At 36.2% G+C, this 18,102-nt stretch overlaps 3 protein-coding genes and 2 long non-coding RNA genes across 5 annotated transcripts in view; 3 read left to right on the top strand and 2 right to left on the bottom strand.

The window, feature by feature from the left end:
• LOC109826039 (UDP-glucose:glycoprotein glucosyltransferase) overlaps positions 1-11,096 on the top strand; it is a 29,707-nt gene extending 18,611 nt beyond the window's left edge. Inside the window, 16 exon segments of the mRNA XM_020392989.1 lie at positions 1,519-1,620; positions 4,094-4,241; positions 6,272-6,328; positions 6,417-6,547; positions 6,819-6,907; positions 6,993-7,333; positions 7,451-7,528; positions 8,154-8,218; positions 8,610-8,712; positions 8,785-8,909; positions 8,911-8,941; positions 9,657-9,797; positions 9,930-9,973; positions 10,058-10,172; positions 10,296-10,448; positions 10,537-11,096. Coding sequence (XP_020248578.1) covers positions 1,519-1,620; positions 4,094-4,241; positions 6,272-6,328; positions 6,417-6,547; positions 6,819-6,907; positions 6,993-7,333; positions 7,451-7,528; positions 8,154-8,218; positions 8,610-8,712; positions 8,785-8,909; positions 8,911-8,941; positions 9,657-9,797; positions 9,930-9,973; positions 10,058-10,172; positions 10,296-10,448; positions 10,537-10,713 — 1,900 coding nt within the window. The 3' untranslated portion in view covers positions 10,714-11,096.
• LOC109826931 lies at positions 11,421-16,925 on the bottom strand. Its single transcript, XM_020393943.1, has 5 exons — positions 16,797-16,925; positions 16,598-16,700; positions 16,309-16,379; positions 14,357-14,538; positions 11,421-12,038 (listed from the first exon to the last, which is right to left on the bottom strand). The coding sequence occupies exons 1-5, from the start codon at positions 16,871-16,873 to the stop codon at positions 11,653-11,655; spliced, it is 819 nt and encodes a 272-aa protein (XP_020249532.1). The 5' UTR covers positions 16,874-16,925; the 3' UTR covers positions 11,421-11,652.
• On the bottom strand, positions 14,757-15,084 carry LOC109826042. The gene is made up of 2 exons (XR_002243179.1): positions 14,956-15,084; positions 14,757-14,859 (listed from the first exon to the last, which is right to left on the bottom strand). It is a non-coding gene; the product is annotated as an uncharacterized LOC109826042 (long non-coding RNA).
• Positions 15,872-16,199, top strand: LOC109826043. Its single transcript, XR_002243180.1, has 2 exons — positions 15,872-16,000; positions 16,097-16,199. It is a non-coding gene; the product is annotated as an uncharacterized LOC109826043 (long non-coding RNA).
• LOC109826930 (F-box protein PP2-B13-like) overlaps positions 17,406-18,102 on the top strand; it is a 3,727-nt gene continuing 3,030 nt past the window's right edge. The window contains exon 1 of the mRNA XM_020393942.1: positions 17,406-17,410. Coding sequence (XP_020249531.1) covers positions 17,406-17,410 — 5 coding nt within the window. The remainder of the gene's footprint in view (positions 17,411-18,102) is intronic.

Raw genomic sequence — 18,102 nt, 5'->3', positions numbered from 1 at the left:
TGTAAGATTTTATTAGAAAACCCTCCTAAAAGCATGAACCACATTTTCAGTAGTAAAATTGTCTCCTTGCATAATTTTTCTCACTCATGTGAAAATTGAGGTAAATACTGTTGGGAGGTTTTTTGATAAAATCTTAAAGTTAAAGGGGGGTTTTCTGATAATCCTTAACTTAAGGGGGGTTTGATGATATTTGAAAGCATGGGGCTTTATCTGATAATTGTCTGAAATCAAGGGCGAGTTTCTGATATTTAGCCTTCTTCTTACTATAAATGTCCGTAATATTTTGGGAAAAATAGATTGGTGCCTGAAAAGGATTACCTTTCCCTATATTTCAATTTTTTAATACAAAAATAGATTGGGGAAAATGTTTGAAGCATTAAAGAAAGCTGTGAAAGTTACATATTAAAAAAAATTCTCTGTATATCATTCCGAAACTTTGTTATCTGACAAATGTTAAAAGGTAGTTTCTCCTGAATGTCTTTTTAAAGTGACTTGGAATAGTTTGAATGGTAACTCTTGATCCTATACTTTGGTGCATGTGTTATAAATCTCTTATATTTGACTATTTGTTTTTTGTAAGGCAACTAATTTGAGTTTTCTGGCTGAGATTAGTGCTTAAGATATGTTACTGTGTTGCTTGCACAACTAATGTATGCATTAGCGGAGGATAATGGATCTGCAAGGATTTATTGAGAAATAGTATGTGACATGGCTTTGATAGCTTGTACATTTCACCTTTTGGACCAGAAAAGTTTCAACATCTTGCTGGGTTGATGTCCTTGCTTTTTAGTTCTCACACTAGAAGGTTTGTTTGTTCACATAGTGCAAATACGCATAGCATGTGTGTGCTCAAATGCACCTGTGCACATCGGTGTATTGACTGAAAGCAAGTTTCTTCCACTTTAATTGACCAAATCACCAGTTCAAGCTTAGGACATGAATTTGTATTTATTTGACTAAAGATAATTGACTCCCTGGAAAACAAACTTAGGTAATCTATGTGTCATAGTTATATATGAATATATATCCGCTGCATATATCAAAGAAGCGGTTATGAATATTTGATAGTCATGCTATAAATGTTTTCTCTTTAGCTGTTTGGTTCCATAATTGTTCTTCAGAGTTCAATGTGATTCCTATTGTAACCCTATCACCTATTGCTTTTTGTCTACTCTTTCATTGTCTCAGAACTTAGATCTTAGCTTCTTCCATTGCATGAACATGAGCTGTTGCCCTTATAGAATTTACATGCTCCAATCAATGGTTAGCCAGAATTAAGGCTCCAATCCGGAGGGTTGATGTTAGGTTGATAGGTATTCTCTAATCTTTAGTGGAGCCTTTTGCTCCACAGCAAACTCCGCTTTGATGAGAGAAGGTTAGGTGATAATAATGGCATAATACTGGAAGAAAATGCGGCTATTCATCGAATATATATCACTGTGACATTCGTATTGTGTCGTATACTGCTTTTATTCTGCGCTTCAAAGTGTTAACCCTTTTTTTCTTATTTCTTCACAGCAAGTTCTACAGTGATCTTATCATGTTGGCCTCTTCTTCAATGGCTATCCGAGAACGAAGTTCTGAAAGGGCCCATTTCGAAATTCTAAATGCAGAACACAGGTCTCTTCATGATCACCTTTTATTTTGAAAAGGACTTAAATATGGTTACATTTTTGCTTAAGTTTGATCCTGGCTACTAATAAATGATTACATGGGAGTTCTTTTCTTCCTTAGGATTTACAATTTGGGTTTTGAGGTTTATACTATTTATAGTATTTCATATGAATGTACATTATTTCTCATTGTTATAAATGATACAATGACCTAAAGAACAAAAAAGCAGGTTTTATGGTACTTGTTGAACTCTTATGACAAATGGGGCCGCCAAATGTGATGTGCAGACTGGTAATCTTGGAAAACACATGATCCAGATGAGGAAACCTCGGTTGGAATCTGGCGTCTAAAATTTCAACTACTTAACAATCTTTCTTACATTTCAATATGCAGTATGCGTTGATTTGTTTCCACTAGGGGTGAGCAATAGGTTTGAGCATTCGGTCAGTCGGTTAGGTTTTTGCCAAATTTTGCAAATTGAGACTGCCGATTCTTGGTAGCAACCAAAACATACTGATCTACTTTGGTTCGGTCAGTGTGGTGTGGCTTATTCGGTCCTCAGAGCACTTTGTGTCTATTGTAGGCTGTATGTTCATACAAATAAAAATCAATTCAAATATCGAGAGATTCTTTGCTCAACAATAATTCATTCTTGAGTTAAAAAAGTACAAATAAATCGTCATTCATGCCTGACAATAACAAATTTTGCTCAATGCACCTGGTGAACATATGAAGATGTTTCTCATTGGACAAGATTTGTGAGAGAATTAAAAATTTGATTCTATGAAAGAACAACAAAAAACTGAGGTTATCTTGCAAGCAAGCAAAAACATTGGGAAGAACCTCTGTATTTGTATTGGCAAAGATAAATATGCATAACAGCAAGAATAATTGATTGAAATAACATATTCATTAGAAAAGATTTGTTTAAAAAGGAAAGAAAAAAATTAGACTTTGGAGTTGGAGATGAGTTCTGTGCAAAATAATGCACAGGGGAGAGAGGTTAGGGTTCAGTTCTTGTGCAAAAGGAAGCTTAGTGGGTAGATGAAGGGACTCTCCTCAATAATAGGATATTAGAATTGCAATTATTTCACGTGATCATGGTAGATGTGTATGTGCTTTGAAATCAATTGTGTTTAGATAAGTTAAAAAACCAATAAGCCTAATACTCAATACTAGTGTGTTAACTAAATCGGTCGGGTTGGGCGATTGAGGTTGAAATGATTTCAACTTGACCCGAACTGCTGAAGCATTGTAACCGAGCCGAACTGCCGAAGTTCAGGCAGTTCAGTTGGTTATTGTCGTTTCCACCGAATTATGCTCACCCCTATTTTCCATCAATACTAATTCAAGCCACTTATTGTAATTAAAGTTCCACTTGGATCTTTGTTGATCAGGGTTGAAGTGTATGAAGCCCTATCTCCGCCAAAATTTGACTCTGGTGAATTGATCTTAATCTGAGCCTTCATGACAGCGCCATGAAGGCATCACACAGATACATCATTTTATGGCTTTCTGCTACCCCAAAACTTCAACCCTCTGCGCGCCAGTCAATCTTCTTTTCCTTCACAAATACTTTATACCATTATGCTTCCAAAAATAAGATTCATCCCACTTTCAGCTCTTGAAATGGGAGCTATTGTCTTGTTTTTCAGCACAAGTGTTTTCTCCTGAAATTCTGTCATGTATCCATATTGGATTCTCTTTTCCATTTCTGCAGATTAAGATTTGGTCAAGTATAACCTAAAACCTGCACGAGGGGAACCCCCCCACTCCTCTTCTTTTTCACTCCATACCATAGCATTCAATCCTTAAGTGGAATGATGTTCCTCCAAAATAGCAAATATACTTCTCTCTATTCTAGTACATTTATGTGTGCCACCAACAATCTCTTTAGGATTATCCTTGACATTCAAATGTGTAATTTTTGTTCAAATTCTTCGGTCTCCTACACTTCCTTTTCCAGGTAAATATTGGAGTTTAATACTGTTATGATAATAACCATTAAAACTCGATTTTGTATGTCATTTTCCATCATATAACATATAGAGAATAACAGATTGTAAGCAAGAATTATATCATGTTTGACCTTGTTCAGAGGAGCACACCATTTCCACCATTGTAGTAATATATTATATATTAAAATCTAGATCAGGCCACTGACCGTCATTAATATAATGAAATGTTTCCTGAATGGCTTCTTCCACTAATATATGTGATGGTTTCTGATCGGCTGCGTCCCTTTGTCAACCTTGCGTTATAAATATATGCTTTACTGAAAAAGTGCAAAACATGCGTCTTGGCACTTAGCCGAAAATATGATTATCATGTTATTACCTTTTATCTAATCCACCCTGTTCCTTCCTTTTTCGCATGGGCTTAACATCATATAATGCATCAAGAATGTGTGTTTTAGAGTTCTTTTCTCCAATTTGTTTTGTTCTTCCTGACACCTCATTTAATTTTTATTCTTTTTCAGTGCGGTCATTATGAATAATGCAAATTCTGCCTTACATATTGATGCTGTTATTGATCCATTAAGTCCTGCCGGACAAAAGCTTTCCCCACTTCTTCGTGTACTATGGAAGTGCATTCAACCAAGCATGAGAATCATACTTAATCCAATAGTAAGTCCTTGATTGGGTATTATTGCTATTGTCTTATACGTGTTTAGGTGATACATCCAGTTAAAGATGACTATCATTTAAGTCAGTGGTGAACTCAACTGTCCTTTCATATGATAGCATACTTAATTTTTTAATGTTACTTTACAACATGGCTTTCAGTTTTCTGAGTGGACAAAGATGCCTTTATAGACAGTAGTGCGTTACTTTGTTTCGAGACAGTGGGGATTTATGTGGATTAGTGGTTGGTAGTTGCTTAGGTCAACCTTCCAAGATGAGAATATTACTGATGGCATATAAATGATACTCCGTTTCCTTTTTACTTGGATTAGCCTTTCATCTTTCTTCATGAAGTGGTATTCAAGAGGGTGATGGGCACAGAATCATTTTATTCATCTGGTAAAATTATTCTGGAGTATTATGTGACTTTGGGATGCCCTACAGCTCTTGGTGAAGTTTTCATTGCAGCTGTAAACCTTCCTGTTATTCTGTGTTAGAATGTTGTAAGTATAAAAAAATGACAGTTGTGAAAGTTGAAGTCTTGGTGAGAATGTTGGGATGTGAGAATGGCTAATAAAAGATAAAAGAAGTAATTTGCAGCATAGGACATTAGGTGGAACATAAAATAAGCTGATTAAGATAAGATGGTGGCAGTCTTTCAAGGTTATGCGGGCATGCTCAATCTAGACCAACAAATATCGAGTGTGTCAGGTGGTGATGGTGGTAGTGATAGTAGGATTTCTGTTAAACCACAACAACCTTTGCACACTAATCACATATTTGACAACATATTGTCCTTATTAAATCATTATTGTCTGTCCAAGTACTCTATGCTCCATGTGGTTGTCAGTCTCCCTCCTCCAGCTCCACTGCATCTCTTGTCATGCTTCCTGCAGCCTCTCTTGTTGATCTCCTTCTTGAAAATGCAGGAACTATAGAAAACACAGTGGACTATATTTATAGATGATCCACAAGGTTCTTTTTAGCTAAGACACAACGCTCATCTTGACTTCCGCTGAGGATTCGACCCAGCCACAGGCTCCTCTAAGGCTACCTTGTTACAACTTCACCCCAGTCACAGACCCCACCTTGGTAATAAGACCACCAAAAGCCTTTGTAGTTCTAGCTACCAGAGGTGTAAGATATGTGGATGAAAAAGCGCTGAATGGACCATCCTGGTCAAAATTCAGGGTTTTACACTTTGGATTTGGAACTTGGAAGATATTTTTGATCTTATACTGCTTCTTATGAGCACTACTTATTATCAGCTACTGTAGCGTGAAGATTTCATATCCTCAACATGCAGAACCTAATCATGATTTTTATCTTGAAAATGGAGGAAATATAAGAAATACAGTGTACCATATTGTTAGATCCACACGTCTTTTTGCTAAGACACAACACTTGTCGTGATTTTTAATTGTTATAAGGTATGTGGATGAAAGAAAAAATCACATAATGGACTACCCCATCAAAATCTTGGGTGTTACACTTTGGAATTAGCCTTTTTTCCCAGGTTTTCTTGCTGACTGAGCTGCTTTACATGAATTTGGCAGGGTTTTTTTGTTTTTATTGTATACTACATCCTATGAGCAGTTGAGCACTGTGTATTCTTGGCTACTGTAGTGGGAACATTTCATATCTTCAACATGCAGAACCCAATCTACCCTATGCAATCATACGATAGACTTTCCTAATAGAAAGTTCTTGTGTCGTGATCAGGATTAAAGAACTGATAGATATTTTTTAGAATAAATCGTGAGTCTACACTTTGTCAGCACTACCTTATTTACTCTGTACTAATGTAGTTTACATAAGATTTTATTTATTCTAGCTTCTACATAGAATGTCCAATATGTAAGGCTTTTTATTTGCCACTTGTGCTTCCATTAACTGATATTCTTATATTTCATTCTTGTTTCTCTGACAAAAGTGTATTTCCAATTCTGTACTTAAGTTATACTTCATTCTGCTTTATTGTATATGATTTTCCTATTTAATTATTGTAGTAACTTTATATTTTATTGTTGCAGAGTTCTCTTGCTGACCTTCCATTGAAAAACTTCTACCGATATGTTGTGCCGTCAGTGGTATTGCTAATGCTCTAGTTATTTTATACTTTGTGTTCGGATTTATTATCTTTTTCTGGTATTCTAATACTTTTTGTGTAACATGTAGGATGATTTTAGTGCTGTTGATTATTCTGTAAATGGCCCTAAAGCTTTCTTTTCAAATATGCCACTGTCCAAAACTCTTACAATGAATCTTGATGTGCCCGAGCCTTGGCTTGTTGAACCAACTGTCGCTATGTACGTGCTGCTATACTCGCATATCAATATTTGTTTTTATGTTATTTGTATGCGTGCAAGCATGTGCATATTGAATGCAGTAATAAGCCATGCAATTCTTTGCACTGGCTCTCTCCCTCCCTCCCTCTCTCTCTCATTGATAAAACTCCTTATTTATAAGGAAGATACAACTACCTCAATCAGCTGCAGTAAAATCCTCAACTATGTTGTACTTGATTTTGATTTTGATTTGATTTTATTTTCTTTTTCTTTTTCCTTTTCTGTTTTCCAGCCATGATCTCGACAACATCCTGCTTGAGAACCTTGGTGATGTAAGTACTTTGCAAGCAGTTTTTGAACTTGAGGCACTTCTCTTGACAGGTGAATATTTATTTCCTTATGTGTTTTGTCTCCTTCTCTGGGTTCAATTAGTTTATAGCTTTTTTCCTTTCCACACCACTGACAGGCCATTGCTCTGAGAAAAATCATGACCCGCCTCGAGGACTTCAGCTGTTTCTTGGTACGAAGCAAATGCCACATGTAGTAGATACACTGGTTATGGCTAATTTGGGTTACTGGCAAATGAAGGTTTCCCCTGGAGTATGGTACCTTCAGCTTGCTCCTGGCAGAAGTGCTGATCTTTATGTGCTAAAAGAAAGTGAAGATGAGAGTTTGTCTTCGAAACGCATTACAATAAATGATCTAAGGGGTAAAGTCCTACACATAGAAGTGGCAAAGAAAAGGGGCAAGGAACATGAAGAATTACTCATTGCTTCTGATGACAACAAGGTCAATGAAAGGAAGACAGTATGTGGTTCTATGAAGTTTATAATTAACTCTCTTGTGTTAGTAAGTTCATAGTTCAAGAGAAGTGGTGCAATGCCAAAACTATGTGACTTATATTCTATCATAATATATTTGCAGGATGATCGCCATAGTTGGAATGCTAATTTGTTGAAGTGGGCATCTGGCTTCATTGGTGGAAATGGGAAGAAATCGTTGGTAACTCTCTAAAATTTTCTTTTCTTTTCCCTCAATATTTGAGATTTAGAGTCGGCTCTGGGTTAATTGAGTTTGAAGCATGAGTCTCAGATATGCCTTGTTGTGTTTGATTGTTATGATGAACTGATTATATAGTATATGAACAGGCTCTATATGAACTGGTTGTATGCTATATGAGTCAGCTATACAAAAACATGATGACATAAGTTTATCTAAAGCTCAACACATTCATATATATAGTGTTAGTCTGGTTGATACTTTTATCCTATTATGCTTTAAGGTTTTTGGGTTTTGATTTCCAATATTAGATGTTCTATGTGTTTAACATCTGTAATACTTAAAGACGCTGACTCTTTATGTCACACCTGAAACTGGAAGCAGGGATGCTGTTGTAGTTCTTATTTCCCAGCTACAGTTAATCATGTGAACGTAAATGTCCTTCTGTCGATCTATATATTTATCTATCTATGCACTCTTCAAATCTAGAAGTAACTTATTGCACTATAATTGAAGTTTGTTATTCATATATTCTGGCAGTTTGCATACAGATCAGCACTGCTTCATTATTCTTTGGTAAATCTATTCGTTATGCTATTTTTATTAATATCCTCAACCATATACGTAGGGCCACAAGAAGACTGAAAGACATGGAGAAACAATAAACGTATTTTCAGTTGCTTCTGGGCATTTGTAAGTAAATGATATTTCCTTGTTTCTTTCTGGATTTTTCTTTGTTCTTTTCTTTAAAACATTTTAAATACTTTTCACATTCTTTGTATAGACCTCTCACCCACTGTTTTAGTATTAACAATCTGAAAATTTCCGGAGTCCATCAAATAAGTTATTTTAAGTGCGTTAGACTGACATCTGATTGGGGAACAATTGCTGACATGTCCTCCCATTTAATTCCATTAGCAGTTTTTGGTAAAGGTGTCCTCTGATCATCTGCTGATGGAGTTCTTTTTTTTTTGAAGTTAGACATCAGAAAATGGAGTTATCATAGAATTCTTGCTTGTTTTTATTATTGTAAAATACAATATTTTGGTGTTTATTCTCTGATTAAAATTTGTGTTTTTACCAGGTATGAGCGTTTCCTTAAGATCATGATACTAAGTGTTCTTAAGAACACCCAAAGACCGGTGAAATTTTGGTTCATCAAGAACTATCTGTCTCCTCAGTTCAAGGTCTGTTCCTTTTACTATTTCCACGCGAAGATAGCATGCATCACTTGTAATACCTTGAAATGTGTTGTGCAGGATTTCATACCTCACATGGCAGATGAGTATGGATTTGAGTATGAGTTAATCACCTACAAGTGGCCTACGTGGTTGCACAAACAGAAAGAGAAGCAGCGAATCATCTGGGCTTATAAAATCTTTTTCTGAGCTTTATTTCCCTCTTTCCCTTAGCGAAGCGGCTACCTACTTGTTATCAAATGCTTACGTTAGTTGTGCATCATTGTTCTTATAACACTGCTTATTTTTCAAAGAACAAGAAGACTTACCGGGTAAATTTTTCAAAACCACCATGGACTAATAGGGGTTCTGTAGTAAAATATCCTAAGCCATTTTTATTAGAGAAAATGATCAAATCCTTAAATCAGCAGAACCCGTCTGTTTGGAAACTTCAAAATAGAACCGGGCCTGGACTGCTTTTTTTTTTTCTTAACCAGGCCAGGGTTGGTCCTATAAGGGTTGATCAATAAAAGAACTAGTTTAGGGGCTAGATTTTGAACTAGAAAGAACTAGTTCAACTTGAGCCCAACTTTTGGCAAACTGGAAACAAGGTTTTGGACTAAGGTTGAACCACCTAAAACAAGTTTTTTGGAGTTGCCACACGCACAATGGTTTAAGAACGGTCATGGTAAAAGAACCCAATATCATCTATTATAATTTTCAACCTTCAACTGAAATTTTTAATTTAAATGGGATAAAAAAATTGTTGAAATATATTTGCGTGCTAGTCACATGATAACTTATTCTCACAGTGGTTAGGTATAGCAGTTAAGTGAAAAGTTTTGTGGTGGCGTTATTTAATTAAATTCGGATGATTCAATGAAACATCCTGATAGACGAGTTCTTGGTAGATTTTTGGAATATACTCAAACTTTAATGGTATTTGCATGCAGGTGATATTTGTTGATGCAGATCAAGTTGTAAGAGCAGACATGGGAGAGCTTTATGACATGGATATAAAAGGCAGGCCCCTTGCGTACACACCGTTTTGTGACAACAACAAGGAAATGGATGGTTATCGCTTCTGGAGACAAGTTAGTCACCTTCCTCATCAGTTTTCCCAAATTTTCTATCAGCAATATCTTGGAAACCTTTTTATTATTGTGGTCCTTAGTTAATACGTCTGATTGCTTTCACTATGGTCTTTTTTTTTAATTACTGTAAAGGGCTTTTGGAAGGACCATTTGCGAGGAAGACCGTATCATATCAGGTAGTCAGCTATTCTGTGTAGTTTTCTTATGCCAGTTGATTTCAAATCCATAATATAATCCCTGGACTTTGTGATTTCCACCAGTGCTTTATATGTTGTTGATTTGGTAAAGTTCCGGCAAACAGCAGCTGGAGACACATTAAGGGTGTTTTATGAAACCCTTAGCAAGGATCCCAACAGTCTCTCCAACCTTGATCAGGTATAATGCGTTTCGTATCGTATTTCTTATTTTTTTCATTTCTTATTTTTATGCAATTTCACGTGTCGATCCTGTTGATATTTTCATAATGCTCATTTGATTATTCTGCTTTCATGCCTTCAGGATCTCCCGAACTACGCCCAACACACCGTTCCAATATACTCCCTCCCTCAAGAATGGCTATGGTGCGAATCTTGGTGTGGTAATGCAACAAAATCCAAGGCAAAGACTATTGATCTATGTAACAATCCCATGACGAAAGAGCCCAAACTTCAGGTAAATACTTTTGAACCACAAGATTCTAGTTCCAATATCCCCTCATTTAATTGTTCCCTGAAAAATTTTCCTTTTCTCTTTTCTTTAGGGTGCTAAAAGAATAATTCCGGAGTGGGTTGATCTCGATAAGGAGGCAAGGAGAGTTACTTCAGTGATATCTGGAGAACAGAAGGACCTCACACAAGCACCTCCACTGAGCCCACAGCCAGATAGTTCAACAAGCAAGGGTGAAGAGAGAGATTTAGAATCTTTGGCAGAATTGTGATCATGGGGAAAAAATATATATATATATATATAATCTTGCAAGTTCTTATAGATTTATTCGAAGGCTCAGTCAGAGAGCCAAAGTGCCAACATTTTAGTGAGGCAGAGTTTCTCATAGAAATTGTAGTATAGAGTTCAGTTGGCCAATACGATTATACCCTTGTCATCATGTCATAAGCGAAGAAGATACATTTGTAAAATTATTTATATGAGCCTACGAAGTGGCTAATTTTGATTTTTTTTTTGGGAAAGAAAATAATAGCATGTCAAAACAAGGATAAAGTTTCTCTAATTGCTTATATCGTGTATAAGTAACGCGTATATTCCTCTCCTTTTGCGTCTCCAATCTAATAATAGCAGCTTGTTACTCGTGTTGGGATCAAACAGAAGTCGCTAGTTTGAAGATGTCGCAGCTTGTATTGTTTGTTATTGAGTTTCTTCTTGTCTAATTTGTGCATTAAAAAAAAAACAGCACTGATTTTGGGACGAAGTACTTCTCAAAAAGTAAAATAAAGTTTGTGTAACGTGTCATTATCATATAATGCATGTTTCGACGATCTGTGTACTGAACTGTACAGGTTTTACAGATGTTTGTCATAAACTTTGAACTGTAAAAAAGGGTATAGAAGCAAAAACCAAGGGTTGGGAAACACATTTAATATCATGAACGGGGACTCTCAAATACTTTGTCCGAATAATTTAATATCATGAATTAAGTCCCCTGAATACTTTACATCAGAGCAATAATAACATTTCATCTCTTTTAGTTTTTTGACAGATTGCAGGTCTAACTCCAAAACTACCAAAACATACTACCAAAAGAGCTTGGTGAAGAATATTCATGAGACACCGAACGCCCAATTACTCTAGGGTTGATGAGTAGCTCGAATAACTCTAAAACTACCAAAACATTTAATATCATGAACCGGGATCTCCGCTTTTAATGCCATTCTAAACCTCCCAGCGTTGTCGATCCCATCCCTTCCCACACATCGTTGCACCCCACTTCTTCGCTGTCGACGCCTTCCCGATCCTCGTCCCACCATCCACGTCCGTTTTCATCTGAAATCGTGAAACCCTCATCGTCGGCAAATAACAAAGACGAGAGACGAGCAGAACGGACAACAACAGCAGACACGTTTCGACGATTTTTTTGGGCTGCGCCAACGACAAATTCGACAGAGAGGAGGAGCTTACAGTGGTTATAGAAGGGTTTGGGTCTTTCATGAGGAAGCCTTTTCGCTCTCGTCCTTGGTTTTGGCTTCGGCTTCGGATCGTCTCCCAGGACAACCAAATACTTCTTCTCTTGAGGTTTCTCATCCTCGCCTGAAAACTACCTCACATGTTACTCTTCATATAGACAGGCGTAAACCAACTATGCATGCTTGAGGGAAAACAACAATTATCATCCAAAATAAGTCAACAACAAAAAAAAAAATTCCACTTTGAAGTGCATGTAAATAACGTGGGGTTTAAATGTCATGGCGGTTTCCCGTATCTACTCTTCTATACAAATGTGAGAACCTAAGTTTGACTATTTATCAGGGGCGCCGCTGAGGCGGTTCTGCCGGTTCCGCAGAACAGGGCCCCCAACTTTGGGGGGCCCCCTAATTGCACGATTTCTTTTTTCCTTTTCTTCGATTTTTCGCCGAATCTAGCGTAGGTCGGAGCGGCTTCGCGCAGCTTAGGTCGCCGCCTCCTCCTCTTCCATCACCGTCCAAGAAAACTCCAAGCTCATAAATATCTTGCTCCTCTCTTACCCCCAGCCCTCAATTTATTCTTCGCTCTTATCCAACCAACAACAGCGACAAGAAAACGAAAAAGACGAATGAATCAAACTCGATCGCCTCTCCAGGGATCGCGAGCCCTCGCTCATGTTCCACAGGAAATCCTTGAGTGGAGCTGATTCTTCTGCCCATTTCCTATCTTTCTCTCGATGTGGGTTTCTCCTTCTCTATGAAATAATAATTAATTTTTGAATTTTTTTTTGGAGAAACCGATTTCTCTTCTTTTTCTTTCCTTTTTTTAAATGAAGATTACTCTCTTAGAGTTGCCAAGGTTAAGAAGACTGAATTTGATGACACCAGGTATGCAACAACGCCTCTGCTTTTTTTTTAATTTGTTAATTATCTTTTTCAGTTGTTTGGAGGTCTTGTCTTGTAAAAAATTGTGAATAATGCGGAGTGAAGTTTAGAATCAACAACGAGAACAGACCCTCGCTCCTGAACTACTTGGGTTCTCATGATCTTAAGTGTTATTCGAATCCAATTTTGTTGGGAACCTTGGATAATCCAGGAGGTGAAATGTTATGTTCAAAGGAATTTTTGGACTAAAAAATAATTTTATATTTGACAGAATTTTTGTCAGTTCTGAGGATTATCCCAGCGCAATCTTCTTAAATGAGAAAAATGAGACTTAAATTCAAGTTCAATGTGTGCACTTCCAAGTTGAAATTGTCACTAGGTAAGATGATTAGTTGAAATTGTTGAAATTGTTCTTGATTTCTATCTAATTTAGAATCTTGCAATAAAATCAAATGAAAGAAGAATTTTAAAAGAGATGAATTTTAAAAGAGATGATTAGTGGTAAGCTCGTTATCTTGTTATTTGTAGTTAATTCAATTTTATCAGAAAATGCTTAAACATTTTGACTAAATAGCTTTTTAGTTGATGGGGGTAGTATTAAATTACTTTTTAACCTAGTATTATAAAATTAAATCAATGTCGGGTCGATTGAATTTGATTATGGTTAACCTTTATCAAATTAAATCATTTTTTTACTATCAATATTTTTCACATAATATGTTTTGCATAGAACCATTGTTATATCTTAATGTTTATTTTAATTCTAGATATAAAAATTTCTTTCCATGGTTAGTACTACGTATAAAAACAATTATTTGTTTCTTCTAAAAATTGATTAAGAGGCCCCAATTGAAATTTAGAACCGGGCCCCCAAATTGTCAGCCACGCCTCTGCTATTTATGCTACAGTAGCAAACATGAAACTGGGCGCTGTGATCTTTTTCCGAAAAATATTAATGTCGTACGAGGGAAAACCGTACGAGAGCTGAGATAATGTAGCAATTCAAAAAATACTGTAGTAGTTAAAAACTCAAGATTACTGCAGCAGAAAAAAAGAAATGTCGTGCAATCACATTAGTGTTTTCCAATACCAAATAACATGTTTTCGCTGCTGATTCGAGGGTTTCCAATATTATTTCTCTAACAAAAATAACTTGCAACTCTACGCAAAAACCTAAAAGATTCATGGCAGTTTGTGAAATTTGCCTGGCAATGATCACCATTCTACCGGACAAATTTTCAAAACCGACATGTTTGTCAAAAAATTCCCAAAAAATGACTTATTTCAAAAACAGTTGGCTGAAATTGAGTCGGTTTTTGAAAAAAAAAGTTTCCAAACTTTACAGAAGTTGAAGGACCGTGAAATTTTGTTATATAAAAAACTTCATAGGACTTAAACTCAACTCCAGTGAAGCTTGGGAACTTTTTTTTTCAAAAACCGATCCAATTTCGGCTATCTGGTTTTTTTAAAAAAATTAAATTTAAAATAGGTCTTTTTTTTTTGGGAATAAAATTCAAAACACGTCGGTTTTGAAAATTTGTACTCGGATCAAAAACTGACCTGAAGAAACTCCGACCGCGCTCTTTCTCCTCGCCGAGTCCTTCGCGTCCACATCAGATTGCAATTCTCCCACCTCACCCCCTTCTTTCATCAACGGCTCGTTGAATCTCTTGACCGCCGTCTCTTCCACTCCCCGACTCGTTCTTATCAGACCCAATTGATAAGAACGAGCTCTGCTTTTTCTGCAACTCAAAATTTTCCGCAAGTCATTCGAGGTCCATGAGAAATAAACGTTTTTTTTATTTATTTTACTAAACCCATTCTTTTGTGGGAGATCAACACCTATTATGGGTAATTTTGGGTGCATGAATGATAAAAAACAAATTAGGATAAAACCTGGGACTCATAAATAAATAAATAAATAAATAAAACTAATTATTTATCGGTTAATAGTGGATGCCTTGATAGATTTGGCATTGGTTTTTACGATCTTTCGATTCAAGAAGTCGGAGAGCGAGATCGATTTCTTGGGCGCTTTTGATTCAGTCGCTTCGCTGGGGGATCTATAAATAACAAAAGAAATGGACTTTTTAATTAAAAAAAAAAGAGGGGAGAAGAATGGTACTAAAAATGAAGAGGGCGGATTTGCAAATGAGCACCTTGATTTCGAGGAGATGAAACAAGAAGTTAGAGAAGATTGCCCAAATTGTCTCGCTGTTGGCAGATTCCGCTTCATATTTTTAAAGATTTCTTTTTTCTTTTTCTTTTTTCTCAATATAAAGTTTGGTCCCTTCGGCTTCCAAATTAAATGGGTTTGCAATTTTTTTGGGCGCCAAAAGTAAAACATTTTCGGTCGTTTTCCCGCCATAAATATGGGCCGGGCCAGTTCGACGACGACGCCATCTTCAGCCCACGTTAGAATATTTGTCGAGCTCTCGCTGGAAAAATTAGCGCACGCTTATTTAGGAAAAATTTACAAAATAGACCGATAAGAAATAAACTTCTCTTTGCCAACATTAAGAAATAAACCTCTTTTTCTCGCCTTCTTCAGCGTTATTTTTCGCTTTGATAAATACTTAGCAAAATAGACCTTTTTTTGGCCAACAGGCAAAAAAGAGATCGATTTTGCTAAACAAATCATTCGAAACATACGGGACTAGTAGTCCCGTATGATTTAATGGGGGATTAAATCATACGGGACTACTAGTCCCGTATGTTTCGAATGATTTGTTTAGCAAAATCGATCTCTTTTTTGCCTGTTGGCCAAAAAAAGGTCTATTTTGCTAAGTATTTATCAAAGCGAAAAATAACGCTGAAGAAGGCGAGAAAAAGAGGTTTATTTCTTAATGTTGGCAAAGAGAAGTTTATTTCTTATCGGTCTATTTTGTAAATTTTTCCTAAATAAGCGTGCGCTAATTTTTCCAGCGAGAGCTCGACAAATATTCTAACGTGGGCTGAAGATGGCGTCGTCGTCGAACTGGCCCGGCCCATATTTATGGCGGGAAAACGACCGAAAATGTTTTACTTTTGGCGCCCAAAAAAATTGCAAACCCATTTAATTTGGAAGCCGAAGGGACCAAACTTTATATTGAGAAAAAAGAAAAAGAAAAAAGAAATCTTTAAAAATATGAAGCGGAATCTGCCAACAGCGAGACAATTTGGGCAATCTTCTCTAACTTCTTGTTTCATCTCCTCGAAATCAAGGTGCTCATTTGCAAATCCGCCCTCTTCATTTTTAGTACCATTCTTCTCCCCTCTTTTTTTTTTAATTAAAAAGTCCATTTCTTTTGTTATTTATAGATCCCCCAGCGAAGCGACTGAATCAAAAGCGCCCAAGAAATCGATCTCGCTCTCCGACTTCTTGAATCGAAAGATCGTAAAAACCAATGCCAAATCTATCAAGGCATCCACTATTAACCGATAAATAATTAGTTTTATTTATTTATTTATTTATTTATGAGTCCCAGGTTTTATCCTAATTTGTTTTTTATCATTCATGCACCCAAAATTACCCACCGCCGTCTCTTCCACTCCCCGACTCGTTCTTATCAGACCCAATTGATAAGAACGAGCTCTGCTTTTTCTGCAACTCAAAATTTTCCGCAAGTCATTCGAGGTCCATGAGAAATAAACGTTTTTTTTATTTATTTTACTAAACCCATTCTTTTGTGGGAGATCAACACCTATTATGGGTAATTTTGGGTGCATGAATGATAAAAAACAAATTAGGATAAAACCTGGGACTCATAAATAAATAAATAAATAAATAAAACTAATTATTTATCGGTTAATAGTGGATGCCTTGATAGATTTGGCATTGGTTTTTACGATCTTTCGATTCAAGAAGTCGGAGAGCGAGATCGATTTCTTGGGCGCTTTTGATTCAGTCGCTTCGCTGGGGGATCTATAAATAACAAAAGAAATGGACTTTTTAATTAAAAAAAAAAGAGGGGAGAAGAATGGTACTAAAAATGAAGAGGGCGGATTTGCAAATGAGCACCTTGATTTCGAGGAGATGAAACAAGAAGTTAGAGAAGATTGCCCAAATTGTCTCGCTGTTGGCAGATTCCGCTTCATATTTTTAAAGATTTCTTTTTTCTTTTTCTTTTTTCTCAATATAAAGTTTGGTCCCTTCGGCTTCCAAATTAAATGGGTTTGCAATTTTTTTGGGCGCCAAAAGTAAAACATTTTCGGTCGTTTTCCCGCCATAAATATGGGCCGGGCCAGTTCGACGACGACGCCATCTTCAGCCCACGTTAGAATATTTGTCGAGCTCTCGCTGGAAAAATTAGCGCACGCTTATTTAGGAAAAATTTACAAAATAGACCGATAAGAAATAAACTTCTCTTTGCCAACATTAAGAAATAAACCTCTTTTTCTCGCCTTCTTCAGCGTTATTTTTCGCTTTGATAAATACTTAGCAAAATAGACCTTTTTTTGGCCAACAGGCAAAAAAGAGATCGATTTTGCTAAACAAATCATTCGAAACATACGGGACTAGTAGTCCCGTATGATTTAATCCCCCATTAAATCATACGGGACTACTAGTCCCGTATGTTTCGAATGGTCCGTTTTGCAAAATCGATATCCTTTTGACCTGTTGACCAAAATGAGGTATATTTTGCTAAATATTTAACAAAACGGTCTGTTTTGCTAAATATTTAGCAAAATACGTCTATTTTACAAATTTCTTCGCTTATTTATAATAGCCGAATTACCCTTCGCACCTACTGCTGATAAATTAATTCGGCTATTAATGTCCGAATCATTGTTACTGGTAGAAAAAGCAAGAGATTCAGATTTAAGATTTGACTGAAAACAACAAATTTTTAGAGCTATGTTGTTTCTTACACCGAAGATTTTAGCAGCGTAACAGTTACCCTAAAAATATTTTCTTGTCAAAATTTTGTGTGGATCTAAAAGAGAAGTACCATTATTCGTTGGCTAAAATCAACCACTTGTTGACTACGATGAACTCACGAGTCATTAAAAAGGTACTGTTTTTGCGTCACGGTACTGTTAGCTCACTAACTTAAAAACAAGCATGATACCTGTAGAAAATTGGGAACTATTAATTATGAGCCAATAAAAATGAAACCAGAGCTACTGCACAAAAAAATAAAATAAAATAAAATAAAAATCGTTGACAGGAGGAATGTCATAATCATGCTCACTAAAAAAATTTCGTTGTAACCATGATCATGAGTATTGATCATTAATCTAACGAAACCCGGCTAATTAATTGTCGTCACTAGATTAATGGAACCGTATTGATCATCAACTAGATCCCAAAACGCAACCATACA

The sequence above is a fragment of the Asparagus officinalis genome, chromosome 10 (assembly GCF_001876935.1).
Source record: "Asparagus officinalis chromosome 10, Aspof.V1, whole genome shotgun sequence".
NCBI lineage: Eukaryota > Viridiplantae > Streptophyta > Magnoliopsida > Asparagales > Asparagaceae > Asparagus > Asparagus officinalis.
The sequence above is the reverse complement of the archived record's forward strand: the minus strand, read 5'-3'. Positions and strand labels throughout refer to the sequence as shown.

Coding starts and splice junctions, on each gene's coding strand:
- LOC109826931 (XM_020393943.1), bottom strand. CDS start 16,873: ATGAAGCGGAATCTGCCAACAGCGAGACAATTTGGGCAATCTTCTCTA. Junction 14,539..16,308: donor AGTGGAAGAGACGGCGGTGG/GTAATTTTGGGT, acceptor TTTGAGTTGCAG/AAAAAGCAGAGCTCGTTCTT. Junction 12,039..14,356: donor CGCGGTCGGAGTTTCTTCAG/GTCAGTTTTTGA, acceptor GGTAGTTTTCAG/GCGAGGATGAGAAACCTCAA.